The sequence below is a fragment of the Grus americana genome, chromosome 2 (genome assembly GCF_028858705.1).
Source record: "Grus americana isolate bGruAme1 chromosome 2, bGruAme1.mat, whole genome shotgun sequence".
Lineage (NCBI taxonomy): Eukaryota > Metazoa > Chordata > Aves > Gruiformes > Gruidae > Grus > Grus americana.
The window spans coordinates 164,536,717-164,551,443 of record NC_072853.1 but is presented as its reverse complement, the minus strand read 5'-3'; the positions used below and the strand labels follow the sequence as shown (position 1 = coordinate 164,551,443).

General features: G+C 41.4%; 1 protein-coding gene across 8 annotated transcripts in view; it reads right to left on the bottom strand.

Moving 5' to 3' along the window:
* Positions 1 to 13,957, bottom strand: part of MINDY4 (MINDY lysine 48 deubiquitinase 4) — an 82,894-nt gene extending 68,937 nt beyond the window's left edge. For 2 of the 8 annotated variants that reach the window (XM_054814799.1, XM_054814802.1), the window contains exons 1-5: positions 13,614 to 13,954; positions 11,533 to 11,652; positions 10,209 to 10,417; positions 5,690 to 5,948; positions 4,222 to 4,625 (exon numbers count right to left, since the gene is read on the bottom strand). In XM_054814799.1, coding sequence (XP_054670774.1) covers positions 4,222 to 4,625; positions 5,690 to 5,948; positions 10,209 to 10,417; positions 11,533 to 11,652; positions 13,614 to 13,676 — 1,055 coding nt within the window. In that variant the 5' untranslated portion in view covers positions 13,677 to 13,954. Of the gene's footprint in view, positions 1 to 4,221; positions 4,626 to 5,689; positions 5,949 to 6,559; positions 6,725 to 9,186; positions 9,374 to 10,208; positions 10,418 to 11,532; positions 11,653 to 13,613 lie in introns of those variants that run through there. The other 6 variants (XM_054814800.1, XM_054814803.1, XM_054814804.1 and 3 more) reach the window with 6 other exon arrangements.
* Positions 13,958 to 14,727: the final 770 nt, after the last annotated feature.

Below are 14,727 nucleotides of genomic sequence, written 5' to 3'. Positions count from 1 at the left end.
ATGACAATATGTCAGCAAGGGGATCAACATTAAGTCCAGAGTATACTGAAAAAATAACAAGCAGGTTTTTTCTATTAAAAGTCAGTATTTTATTACAGTTATGAGCAATTAGGTAACAACTGCCGTTAAGCACTGGCCTTTTAAACCATCACTAGAGTTACCTGACTTTGAAAGCAGATACGCTCAGCAGTAGCAGTTCAATAAACAAGCAAAGACTAAATCTATATCATTAGTCTCCAATTGATTGATTCACTAACTTGATTCCATTTCCCTCTAAAGAAACAAGGAATTGCAGCAATAGCAATGCAAATAAATGAATTTGCATTTTTTTTCCTATCTGTGGTGGATATGTTGGTCTGTCATTTGGAAAACAGTGTTCACTCTTGAATTACAGAGCCCTCTTTGCCAGTAAGCATTTAATTTGGGTCATCATGGAAATCCACATGCCTCCTCACTGTCAGGATAGCTAAATGAATCACAGAATGGTTTGGACCTTAAAGCCCATCTAGTTCCAACCCCCCTGCCATGGGCAGGGACACCCTCCACTAGACCACGTTGCCCAAAGTCCCATCCAACCTGGCCTTGAACACTTCCAGGGAGGGGGCATCCACAACCTCTCTGGGCAACCTGTTCCAGTGCCTCACCACCCTCACAGGGAAGAATTTCTTCCTAGTATCTAATCCCAGTCTATCCTCCTTCTACCTAAGGCCATTACCCCTTGTTGCATCACTACATGCCCTTGTAAACAGTCCCCGTCCAGCTCTATTTGAACAAAGACAGAACCTCCAATTCTTAATGAAGACAAACTTTTATGTGAAATATGGTACTCAGAGGCCTAATTTCATGTTGATACTATAAGATTGAAACATCAAGTCACAAACCTGGCCTCTTGACAGTTATCCCGTCGCACATACTTCATGCAGCAGGATCATTTCTTTCGTTAAAACGTATGAGTCAAAATACTGTGGACCTGTATTTTCGCAGGATATTTTTATAGCTGGGTAATTCTGCCCACTCAGTTTGTAAGCATTTATTTGATAACATTCAGCTTGTCTTTTGATGCGTGGCAGTGGTTTTGCTTCATTTTTTTCTCATATGTACACAAAGGATGCCTGCAGCCTATATGCAACAATAGCATTTTTTGTATATGAGAAAAGAGAATGAAAAAGTACAGCAAATGGAAGGAAAAAGAAGATTTGTATGTCTTTAGTTTTCTATGGGAAATAAAAACAGAATTGCAGATGCCTATGAATGAACCACCTGTGGTTAATCATATATAAATTTTCAGCTATTCACCTAAATACTTATGTTAGCATTTATGTCAGAGGTATCATGTAGCAGTAACAGAGAGTGGAAGAGGACCCAGACAAATATCTGCTCCTACATTATAATTTTTCACACCTCAAAATGTTCAAGCACTCTGGCCAAATCCTGAAAGGCTCTAAAGCACTGCAGGATTTCGCCAAATGGGAATAAAAGTGTTGCAAGAGCCAGGCCTTTATATTGCAATTGTCGAGGTTATTTGGAGTCTTACTTCCACTCTCTGTTACTTCCACTTAACTTCAGGAGTATCAGCAGTCCTGCTGAGTTCAGTGAGAGTTTTCAGGAGCTCGGAGCCCAGCATGAATTCAAATGCTCTACTGGCTTCAACTCAAATCATCTGGCAGGAACGTCCCGGTTTTGCTTTGGAAAGAGATTCCATGAACTCTTCTTAGCAAATAGCTCCCTCTTCTGTTCTTGCTGAAACAAAACCAGTCCTCTGAAGGAAGGAAACTATTTCAAACCACTTACTACAGCAATGGAGCACAGTACCGCAGTACATTGCCCAAAATGGTGCAGTGGGGCAGTCCTCTTTCAGTCCAGCTTCTCCTTTTCTGCTCACTCCACAATTACTGCATAAGGTTAGGAAGTGTCAGCATGTCCAGCTACAGCTGAGTGAAGTTAGTACAAGAGATTTCTTGGTCAGACAGTCTTCCCAAAAAATTTTACCCAGTCCAATATGCCTTTGGCACTCATAAATAATGTACTATATATTCATTATCAAATACCAGGAATACACTTGCTTTTCTCAACTTTGTTGGGGAGCTGTCAAAGCCCACTGGAGCTGTATTCCCTACCTCAATTAATGCTGAGCATGAAGTAATAAACCATCCTTAAACTGGAAAGGATGAAGTGATGGGTTAGCACTACCTTATACGCTCTGTCAAGCTGTATGAAAGCGTTGTATGGAGTCAGACCCTGTTGCTTCTGCTTCCCCAGTGACTTATGCGCTGGCTTTCTGCATTCACACGAAGTCATACAAGACTTACTAAATCCTTCTGGAAGCAGAATATCAAAGGTGGCTCTGCAAGCACCAGTTCCAGTTCAGCAACAGTTGGACTTGCATTGTCTGGGTTTGGCTGTTATCTGACATAGCTCAGCTTTCCAATACAGTACATAATGGAGAACTGACCTCTTGTAGATTTTAAGACTTAAGACTGTAGTCCTTTGGCCCATTAATAATCTTTTACAAATGAAGTTAGCTAACACAGGTAAATAGCTGCATAATGCTGGTGGCTATCTTCAGCTGCTTTTTGGTTCCAGACAGGAAGCAAGTGCCACTCTTGGCCCACTTACAGCTCCAGTAGATCCCATAGCCCCTAACATAAATGCAGGGAGACCTAATATATCATTGCTTCCTCATGATCTCAACAGGGCCTCAACACACTGTGCCTCAAGATTTATAAGTAATTAAATAGGAAAATAAAATAGCAATAATAATTTTAAAATAGCTGTGCTTGCTGCTTTAGAATATTAAAGAGGTTTTTCAAAACAACAGACCCAGCTGCTGTTAAATTTAGTAAACCAGAAATACTACTTTATGGCCCACAGAGGGGATAACGGCATGTGTCTTAGTGTATGGAGCAGCAAGTGATACAAACTTGAAAATATTTCTACCAATTATAAGACACGCTCACCCCTAGCACTGGGAATGCACCACAAGACCAACACTCAGGGCGCCTGAGCCCTACGTATGACTTTACTACTGATATGCTGTGTGACCTGTAGCATACAGGTTTCTCTCTACCTGCTTCAGTTTTCCCACTTGTAGTATTGGCAGAGTGATACTTACCCTCTGCTTAAAGTTGTTTGAGAGCTGCTGCTGAGAAGTGCTAGATAATGAAGCAGCAGTTTTTATTATGCAGATTTTATATATGCACAGAAAGGGCCCTGCATTGCTCAAACCTAGAGCATCTTCAGAATCCCAGACTGGTTAAACTCTATGGGTGACTCAACCTGAAGCATTTCAAAACCCAACCCAAGTCACAGCCCCACTACGAAACCAGCTTTGAGATGTGGCAGTCTAGTTCCCACTGCTTTAGCAACCCCCAAATAAACAAAATGCCATGCCTCCCACTCTTCTCAAATTCTGCACAGAAAAAAAAAACCCTAAAACATAAAAAAAAAAGATCAATTAAGTGTATAAGACAGAGAAAAGCCAAAAATACATATTTGGAGCTCAGAGAAGGAGGCTCTTCTAAACCTTTAATATCAATGTGAAGCAATGCAGCACAATAAAAAAAAAAAAAAAGCTAACTTTTAAGTAAAATACTTTGAGACACAGAAGCTGTGTGGCATCATGATGTGTGGGGACGCTAATTTGGCTTAATCTAAATACTGCAATGACACGTGCTATCCTGCTTCAAAGACATACCACAATGTCTCTACATGGTAGAGCACTGGTAGCTAAACCAGCCTGTTTGGGCCTGGCTTGGGTATCTTGGCACAGCACTGCACTGAACCAGGTGGACATACGTATGCACTTGATGGGTATTCCTGGATTTTATTCTCTGAGGTTTTCTGGATGTACTACTGCAATATTTAGAGGGAATGAACACTAATTCCTAAGGAGAAAGCAATGTCTGCAGATGACCTCTACAGGTGGGAGTCACCTGTGCTGCTTAGATGTCTGAATGGTCAAAGTCTGACCTAGTAACCAGCTCCCTTTTGAGGCAGCAAAGAGAAAACAGCACCTCTAGGGTCTCTCCACTGACCAAGAAAGGAGTGGTTTGGGATGTCAGAAGTTACGAAGTTAAATCTTAAAACATCTCTGACCTTTAGTATCTTCACCTCTTCCAGCTACTTCCCCTCTATGAAATCAGAAGTTGTATCTCAGTCACTCCTAGTCCTTCATCAGATTTCCTCACCGTTATAGTATAATATTCTTACAAATATTCTTACCTGTGGCCTGACAACCGAATCTCATTTTTCTTGAGGGACCTTTCTCTCTTCTCTCTTCCAGCCCCTGAATGTCTGTGGGAGGCACTCACTTTAAGGCCTTTTTCATTGCTGTCTGTATCAAAGCTTGGAACTGATTTTCTTTCTTCTGTCTTGGTCCTCTCTCTTTCAGACAGCAGTTTGGCAAGAAAGTCATCTTTATCTTTGGGGATGCTTCTTAGTTTTTCAGAGGCTGAACTCACATGTGAGCTTGACATAGTCTTTGATGCAAACTCCATATTCACTTTACTTTCTTGAAAATCAGCACTTGGGAAACTCAGATCATTTTCTCCATGTTCTTCACTCTTCAGCTGTGCTGTGCTGCTTATGCTAGTGGATCGTTTCGAAAGCCTCCTTTTTTGCAGAGCCTAGAAATAAGTGCCATTAAAACCATAGATGAAAATTTGAGCATCTTTAAATAAACATGAAAAGCAAAGGAAAGGTCTATCACTAATTTCTGGGCTAAGCAATTGCTTAATTATTAGGAATCAGGTTAAATAGTGCATCAGATTTTTTTTAAAAAAAGATAATTAAGAACATACACTTTTACTTAAAATTTGAACAGTATTTAAAGATGCTGTATACGTTTAAAAACTGCTTTCTTTTACCCAAGATCATCAACAAAATACCTCCTAAAAGCTTAATTCTGGGGTTGTACCCAACTCAGAGGAAACCAAGACATATAAGACATTTTACTGGAAAGACTGCCAACTACAGATATCTCATCTTTATTTCCAAATCAGAGATATTTAGAAAAATCCACATAATTAATTTAATTTCCATATTCTCCTCAGTATTATCTAAATGATAGATTTAAAAACCCTCAATTTCTCATTATTACAAGCCTAGTTTTACACAGGGAAATTTCCTCTGTATATAAAAGCAGAAAGGAAAAAAAAAAAGAGGCAAGAATTTTAGAATTGTGTTTTGAAAACACTTACTGATGGAATATGGTCTGATTGGACCAATTTGGAAACATATTTCTAACTCAAAGTAATTTTCAATTCCAAATTGCTATGCATTAAACGTGGGGTCTTAGATAAACCTGAGTGAAACAGATACCTGTGGCTAAGAAAACTTTGAAAGCTGTAGATATTGCTAAGACAAAAAAGGAGCTTTCCCAGGAAAATGGAAAATCCCATCTGTCAAGAGGTAAGAGATATCAAGAGATATAAAGAAATTCTGTAACCTAAGATCACAGACCCGCAGGGGGTAGTTGCACGTTGTGGTTGTATCTGAAACAGTTTGAATTGCTGAATTAAATCACATATTTTCAGACTGCAGATTTAATGGATTAGCATGCAGGAGTCATTTTAATATTATTTGCAAATGACTTTCACAGAATCATAGAATCATATGATTTTATTGGCAGATAAAAAATTGAAATATTTTGGATGGCCAAGCCAAATATTTTTTAAGGGTTGGAAATTACCTCTGGTGAACTTGCTACTGGTCCAGCCATCATTCCTCTGACAATGAGACCAGACCTGGGTCTTGGCTTTTCCTTCACTGTGGATTTCAGCTCCTCAGAAATCGTTGCTGCTTTTAAATCTTCTCGACTATCTTTTAACTTCTTATCCCCATCAGAGGGTAAGTGGTTGTTGTGTATCGTTCCTGTGCGGCATTTTTCACTTTTGTGCTGATGTTTTCTGGATGGAAGGATTTTATCTAGTGGATTCTCAACATCGTATCTACAAAAAAGAAAAAGGCAAAACTTCAAACAGCAAAGTAATACACAATGAAATCAATGAAAACATCTGCTTGCCAAATTAAGTTACTTATTATCTAGCAATGGTACTCAAATACTATCACTCGTCTCTTAAACATCTATACGTAGGTCTTCAGGACCTTATTTCAATTGTAACACTTCAATCTTAAGCTTACTTATTTTGATATGTACTATACCATAACAGAAAGCAAACTATATATATCATACCAGACAGGTCCTACGCTACCACCAGCAGTTCCCATTCCTTCTCCATCTGCTTGGTTGGCAGTTTGAAAATTTGTTAACACTTTTGCTAACATCCTCTGTTATCATGTAACTTTGACTGACTCTACTGACCCCTTTCACTATTTGTTCAAATGTAGAACACTTAGTTTAGTTCAGAAAGAAAGGTACTTCTGTATTTGGGCTTTTCCTTGATAATAGGTTGCTACATTGCTGTCATTTGACCTTTTCCATAGTCTTTAGCCTGGTCCTCCAGCTAGCAACACAAGGTGTAGTTCGCTGTTTGCATCTGTTTTCCTGCACATATATAATGCTATAAACAAGCTTTTCTGAAATGCAAGTGAGATTTACCTGGATCTCTGACTCCATTTGTACAACAGGATGTGCATTTCTTTCTCAGAAATATATTTTAACAAATCAAGTTCTCACTAAAAATACAGTAATCATTTGTGCCTTGTAAACACATTCTGTAAGATATTATGATGAGTTCAATTTTCTTCTGATCTGTTTCACTGGCTGCAAAACATTAGATCACTGTTAAATGGAAGTTCCCACTTCACGGAGACCTCTTTTGTGTCTGTTGATAAATTTATATTCTGTGTAACTGAAAACACTAGCTTTCTTTATGATAACTGTCCTTGAACTTGTTTTTCACTTTAGGATGGTTTTCTCCATCCTATTTCACAGTAAAGCAATTCCATGAGTTGAAGCATCGTTTACCACAAAAACATTCCTTTTATTTCACCAGTTAAAAATGGCTTTTTGAAGTAGTATGTCTGGTGTCGTGAAGACACACTGCATATGTCAGCTGACGGGAGCGCGATCAGTCTCTGGGAGAATTCGGAAGTCTGAAATTACTGCTGACCTTGGACCACGTAACCCCTCGCTGCCAAAGGGCACCGTGTGTTAGATCAGAGACTGTTTTAACAGTTACACACATTGAAAAACACTTCAAGAGATAAGTTAAAAGGAAAGAAGACTCTTTAATAAGGAACCAGTGAAGAGTACCTGTCTAATTATACTCTCCACTCCTGAAAGCATTGTTAAAAATTATCCAGGTAGTTGAAATTAAAACTAATTTCAGGCACTGGCTGGTTGACCTGGTAATGCCTGACTTTTCCTTGGCTGGAGGGGATGGAAATGGCTCGGAAGATCGCTGTGCTTCTGCCAGGGCGTTTCTCTCACCGGTTCATTTTGTGGGCTGCAGTCGGAGGTGGCTGAGCCATCGCAGCAACCTGCCCCACAACAGTCTGTGTCAGGGCAGCTCCTCCTGCGGCCATGCTGCCGAAACACTGGGACAACACCTGATCCGAGGGAAAAATGAAACCACCCATCCAGGAGTGCCTACCTGTGTCCGAGGGTCAGATTCTCAGCTGGTTTTGAATGAAAAATCAGTTACAAATACTGATTTGTATCAGGACAGGCCCCAAAACCCAGAGTCCCCTGTCACACCCAGTCAACCCACTTTTCCTTCCCCGCACCTCCGGCCAACTTCAGCCTCCCCCACCTCGGGATGGCATAACCGGTGAGTTTGGTGCACATGAAAGCACATGAACCAGTAAAAATCACAGGATTTAGATGGAAAACCTGTAAGTCAAGACAGGATTTTGCCCTCTCCAGAGCTGGCAGCTTTCAGTGCGTGGCTGGGTAACATTTCCAAGCTCATACACACAAAAGGTTGGGTATTTCTGGTTCTCGCTTTCTGATTTTCCTTTAATCTGCCATTTTTCGCTCCCCTCAGCCTCACTGGCTGGAGCGGCGAAGGGAAATACTTCACCCTTTGCGGGATGGTGCCCGCGCCATGCTGGCCAGGGGCCCTTCCTCACAGCACCGCCACACCCCCCACCCTCCCCTGTCAAATACACGTTGCTTCTGCGTGTGGGACTTTACTTTGCTTCTCTGCATTTGTATGTTCAGGTATGTGTGTATAACGAGCGTGTACGCCTGGCTGGGGGGGGGGGGGGGGGGGAAATATCGACTCAACACCCACACTGCGCATGTCTTTCCCTCCAGCGGAGGACTAAAACCATAGAGCACCCGCCAGTGTAAAGCAGAGCGGCCCCAGAACTCTCCACTTCCTGAACAACGGCGGCCACTCTAGGCCAGCAGCCAAGCACTCTCTTTGCGGTTTCCCCCACCGGCGGGCGGGGGAGGGAAGTTCCCGGCTGGCAATGCGCATGCGCACGACGGGCTCTCAGCGCCCGTTGCCGCGCGGTCCGGGGTGACAGAACCGAAAGTGGCGGCCGGCTCTGCCAGCTGCCGGCCCGTGAGGCCAACAACAAAGAATGGGTTATATTTCAGGAGAGGCTGCTGAAAGATGAACAAAATGAATTATACAAACCGGACTTGGTATTTGTAAAAGGGGGCCAGGGCCTTGTGGACGTTACAGTGAGATACGGATGTAAGGTGACGTCTGTGGTGGATGCAGCGACGGGAAAAGTAAAGAAATATCAACATCTCAAAAATCAAGTACGAGAACTGACGAATGCTACTAATATTAAATTTAGGGGTTTCCCTTTGGGAGCGCATGGGAAGCGGTCCCAAGGCAGTTACGAGTTACTGACTGATTTAGGGCTCTCAAGCTCCTGACAAGAAAAAGTTGCTCGTTGTCTGTCAAACCGAGAGCTGTTCACTTCAGCTGATATTACACGTGTGTTTGCACGTCAAGCACAGACTGTTATCACAATAATTGAATTGTAACCGTATCATTCGTTGAATTATAAATAAACTGACTCTTTCCTTCTACCTCTCCATCATCTGGGGTAGAACTAACTTGCTCACGACGGGTAGGGTGGGAACTAAACCCCAGGAAAGTCCAAGAAGAATCGATTGAGATCTAAAAGATAGTATGTAGGAACAACAAGGGACTCAAAAACATGACGCTCCTAGTGAGAGACAAAAACTACCAAGGTGGACAGGCCACCTATATTTAAGCCAGAAAAGGAATGTGTATAATTTTATATATGTTCGATAAATACTCGCTGGATGTAGGCGGGGTTGCCATTTTGCTGGGGGTCGGTGAGGAGAGTGTAGCGGTCGCTTAACTCTGCTGGTGCTGCTATTTGGTGTCAGAGGATTCCTCTGTAGGAAGAAGCGTTTTGCTATCGTAAGAAAGGTCTGCAGGCACCGGAGGGGCTCCCAGGGGGATGGAACAACTTGTAGTGTCTAGGGAAAGGGGAGAAAATGAGGCAGGTGGGAGCCCTGAGGCAGCGTGAGGTGGGGTAGTATCGAATGGGGGGAAAAAAGTTTACTGACAACATGCTGAAAGCTCCTGTATCAGAAAAAGAGAAGCAGCTAATTGTTCCTTTGCACTGCCACCTTTTCAAGTGTCGCTTCTCAGCTGGTAGCATCAACTTTCAAAATCTTGGTTTTCTTCCCCCCATAAGGAAGGACTTGCTGGGGTTTTGCAAGCACTGATGCTCAGACTTAGCTACTTTGAGCATGCTGTGTTTAGGATGAGGAATGAAATTAGATTAATTCCCTGAGAGTCAAGGCTGGGAAGGTGAATTACTCTTTTGTGCCCATTTTTAAAAGCTTTCTACTGAAGCACAGTTAGGGCTGTTACTCCACCTTGAGGCACTAATAAATGCAATTGAAAGACTTGGTTACATGCTATTTTCAGGTATTTTGCAAGATAGAAATAACTGAACCTCTACTGTTTGTAACAATACTGAATTTAAGATGGTAGGCCTTGCTTTTGACTACGTAAGGCATGAATATACCTGTAGTTGGAGTGCAGGTGGTTAGTTCCTCATCAGAATATGCTTCAATTTGAATATTTCCAATTTACAAGGTATAAAAGCTCAGATTCAGTGACCGAAAGATGCAATTGAGATTATCAGTCTTCGTAATTTGTAGGGAACATAAAAGAGCATTTTTGAAGGGTGGCTTGCATAGGAGATTTTAATAATCTGGAAATTTAAGCTTTTTGTTAGTAGGATGACTGGTAAAAGGTTGTGTAGCTGAAGGTAAGGGCAAAGAGAAAGAAATAAAACTGTACCTGCAGGCTTGAGTTTCGCTTTCATCGAGCACAGCGGCACTCCCACGCACATGATCTTCATCCAAAAAGTCGGGTGGCTGCGATGTTGAGCTCTTACTTTGGGGAGTTGACAGAGCAGAACTTGAACTGATGCTTCTGGAAGTCCCACGGTGCTCAAGGAAGTAATTAGTAATAATTTCAAGAAGTGTTTTCAGTGGGTTCTCCTTTGCCTGTCCAAAGAGAAAAATAAAGTTCTTGATGACTATTGAAACTTTTTGTTAGTCTTGCTGCAGCCTAAGATAGGATATTCTTTTTACACTGAACATATTAACTACTTTCTAGAGTTAGCTGCCTATGGATGTATCCCAGATACTGTGACTGTACAAACAACTCAGGAAACTGGAAGATGTCAGCTAGACAATGTCAAGAGCTCGAAGGTGTTGCTGTGTTAAGTGATGTAACCATGATATAGAAGAAAAAACCTGTTACGGTTATTCCTTATTCTCATCGCTAAGCATTGCAAAGTGTGGTACTGCGCTAGAATACACCTTTTCTAATGTTACCTGGTCAACTTCAGAAGAATGTAGAATGAACTGCAAGTATTTTTAGTACCTGAGAAGCATGGACTCTAGAACTCTATTCACATGCTTGGGATAACTCACTTGTTATACTGTTTTTCAATAATACTCTGGAAAACATATCCTGCATACATGAGCATTTCATTAAAAAAAAAAAAAAAAAATGAGAAACACCACAGAAGTTTAGGGCTTAAGTAAAAAAATGCTGTGATGTCTGCTATAGTGATGTAACAAAACTAGGAGATTTTTTTGAGGTGACTTGCTATAGGATAGCCTCATGCTGCTTACCAAAAGCATCATGGTGCCTTAAGTCATGAGTGAAATGGAAGTTATCCATTGATGTCCCTGTCATCAAATATTGCTGTCTATATTACATTTCAAAAAATAATAAATGCTAGAAGTGTAATTTTATCTGCCAAGTCTTTATATAAAGTTGCAAATAAAAATGGGCATGTAAGGGTACTTCCAAAATTGAATAATCTACCCATAATGATGGAAAAGGTGCTAAAGTGAATAACTGCTCCTGGTTTGTTGGAGGTTGCAGTTTGTAACGGGGTTCGTAACTGCCAGGTTCTCAGCTGCGTCCCAAGAGCTGCAATCTCACCTAAATATTATGTTCTCCATTCCTCACAGAACTGTCGGTGTGTCCCCAGCAGATACAAGCTTGACTTCTCCACAGTTTGGACATACACTACAGCCTTGATCCGGTTGGCCTAGTTTCATGGGATCTGATACCACATTTTGGGGAGCACGATCTGTTTCCTTACCTTGTTCTGTTTGTACAAGGAGTGCAGGTGTAGGACATTTCGAAGTTCATTCCTGTTATTGATACTGAGTGCAGAACGTGGAAGCTCTTGGTCCATGGTGGTGATGGTTTTCTTCAAACCCTGAGAAGGAAAAGTGTCAGATTTAAGAGTACTTGAGACAGTACAACTTAGCAAAGCATTTATTCTTGACTTTGTTGGAGGTAATATGAAACTTCTGGTTACATTAAACCAGCAGTAATTAGTAGCAAGCTAACTTTTAGAACCTGTACTTGAATGGTACAATCTTGCATTACTACAGCCCACAGGTGTGAAAATAATTAAGATGGCAGTATTGTCTGTGAGGTAGAAATTACCAAACATGGAAAAACAAAAGACCATGTAGGTGACTTCAGCTGCTAAACAGCCTCCTAAGACTGACTGGTCTGTATGAAGGCTCTTGCTGATACCTGGGCTTCTGGTTCAAGTAGTTCCAGAAATACTGAGTTTGCTTTTTCCACCAAGGTATGATACAGCTTTTCATGAATGTGATTCTGACTTGGGTAATTACAAAGTCTGAACATCAGGTGTACGCTATCTCTTCGTGGGTCCAGAACCTTTATCATGACTTCAGGTTATTATGATCAGTCTCAGGTTGGAAATTAGTCAGATCTCCATGGTGTCGGCTAGTTTGGGGTCTTCAAACTTCCTCAACTACTTAGTATCTGTAGTCGGCATGCATGGGCACTTCAGAGACAAAATGCGTGGGCATTTCACTTTCTGGAGGGAAAAACTGAAATGTCAGAGTCAGATCCTGAACTAATTCAAGTGGTGCAACAGCAGACCACCATTTTGAGAGAGAAAGTCCTGATTTCTTCTCTGAAGAGCTATTGTTACAAAAAAGGATTTATTTTTTCTGCAGATGGATTGTCTGACTCAGATTTAGGGAACTGTGAACAAGTTGTGGCAAATAAAGGGTGGGTTTCAAAGTTGGCTCTGATGTGTATTAAAGATTTGGGGGGAAGCAGGGGAACACTCGCGCAGAAGCACAAAGATTATCAGTGTCCCTTGGTTTTGACTCCAGAGTACAGACTATGAAATAGATGCGGCAATTCAATTATAAATTACTATTGTAAGCTTTTTTTCAGTTTTTCATTTACAAGTATCTAACTCAGAAATGTAAATATCTTTCATTTGAAAACTCTTTGCAAACAATTGAACAGACAGAATTGAGCTTCTCATACTTCTGGCAAATACTGAAGCCTGCATCTGAAATTCTGCTGGCAAATGTTTCAGCTTTGTTCACAAACAAGGAAAATGTGCATTTGGAGATTGGATGCAAAACAGATGAAGAAAATTGAGGTTTGTGTAGCACTTAATAAGGCAGTGGCTGTTTAATTTCTGATACAAGCTAACTCATTCCTGACACTGAGGGACTGACTGGGCTGGACATGGGCAATATTTCCTTAGGATTGAACATAAATACCAGGTGGTAGGTACCTTCACCTGGAAATGCGAAGATGCCTTTTCTTCTGCTCAATCCCACACCTATGTACAGTACAAAGTTTGCTTTACAGCATTAAGCTTGTGACAAGTACAGTGGCTTCTGTCATCCCCTTATCCCCGTCCCCTTCCCCCCAGATAAATCTGTCTACCAACCTGTTACTGAAAACTGGAAAAAAGGCACGTTACTGGTTTCTCTAGCACCAGTACCTTTTGCTTTTTTTTTTTTTTTTAAAGTCTTTGTCCTGGGAAGTTGTTTATGCCTCTTGTAAACACAAGGACAATAGCAAGATAGATAAATAATAATTAAAAAAAAAAAAGAAACCACATTTCTTGATTTAATTTTGGGTTTTGCAGGCGCATGTGGGTAAGAATCAGGCTGTCTCAAACAAGGAGGAAGCTGGCTTCCATGTTCAGCAATAAAAAGGCATCGTGGGAAATGTAGTGCAGATCCTTTCCCGACAGCCTTGCTCCCATTCAGGTCTGGCTGCTTCAAGGCTGGAAGAAGTCCCCCCTCCCAGCATTCCTCAATCTTTTAGCACTTAACATTTTTCATGTGTCATTCTCATTTGTACAAGCTGGAGAAAATCGAGACAAGTTACCTTTCTACTGAGAAATTCTCTCACCAGTGATGCAGCCACTTCTTCCACAAAGGAGTTGTCCATTTTTTAGCCCAAAGTGTGCTTAGGGGGCGTATTCTTTACTTCATCTAACAAATCATTCAAGTCTGCCGACATCTCAGCTCTTCGGTGCGGCCTTTAACCGCCGCAGTCCCGCAGCGGCGGTGGGCTGGACGGTAGCGGCAGGGCTGTGTGCAGTCCGGTCGCTGGAGGAATGTTGCTGTGGAGACCGTGTCATCGGAAGGAGGGAGAACTCCTCCCCCTGGGAAGGAAGCTGGTGATGGACTTAAAATGCAAAGAGTTCATGGTGTAATGCTGCAGCAAGCATCTCGGTCGTTGCTTTAAATAATAAAATTTGAGAAAGGAATGTTCAAATCTGAGAGAGGGGACAATCTTCTGATTTTATTTTTTTAAGAAGCATAATTATTTGCAACCTATTACTCCTGTCCTAATGCAAATTTTAACCATAAATGTTTCTTTAGTAAAATAGCACTCTTGTATAAAACAAACAAAAAAATGCAGCTGCTAAATTAGGTTTAATTTTCATGCTGGCAGCATCTTGGGGGGGGAGCATTCGTCAGTTGAATCTTTCCTTTCAGACTGCACCTACGTTTGCCGGTAATGCAGTATGCTAATGGGAGAGATTGTGGTGTGTAACACTTCGGGCTTGGGGATCTGATTTTGGTTGGAGAGACCATGTCCTAGGATTGAGATTCCACAGCCTGGGCAACCCCTTTCAATATTTCACCAGTCTTAGGTGGATAAACTATTTCCTTTATCTAGTTAAAATTGCCCCTGCTACAGCTTCTGACTTTTTCATCTTAAGGCTTTAACTGTGCCCTCTGAGACAAATCTGGCCTTATCTTTTCTTTAACCCTCATTCAGTAGTTGTATTTAGCATCTAGACCCTCGCCTGGTATTTAGTAGTAGTTGTATTTAGCATCTAGACCCTTTCTCTTTAGGCTGAGCAGACACTGCCGTCTCAGTTGCTCCTTGTGTCTTGTGTTCTTCAGCCCCTTAATTGCCTTGCTGGTGCCTTGCTGTACTTGGTCCACTTCATTCATCTCCCTCTCAAACCGAGTAGTGAGCGAAGCAA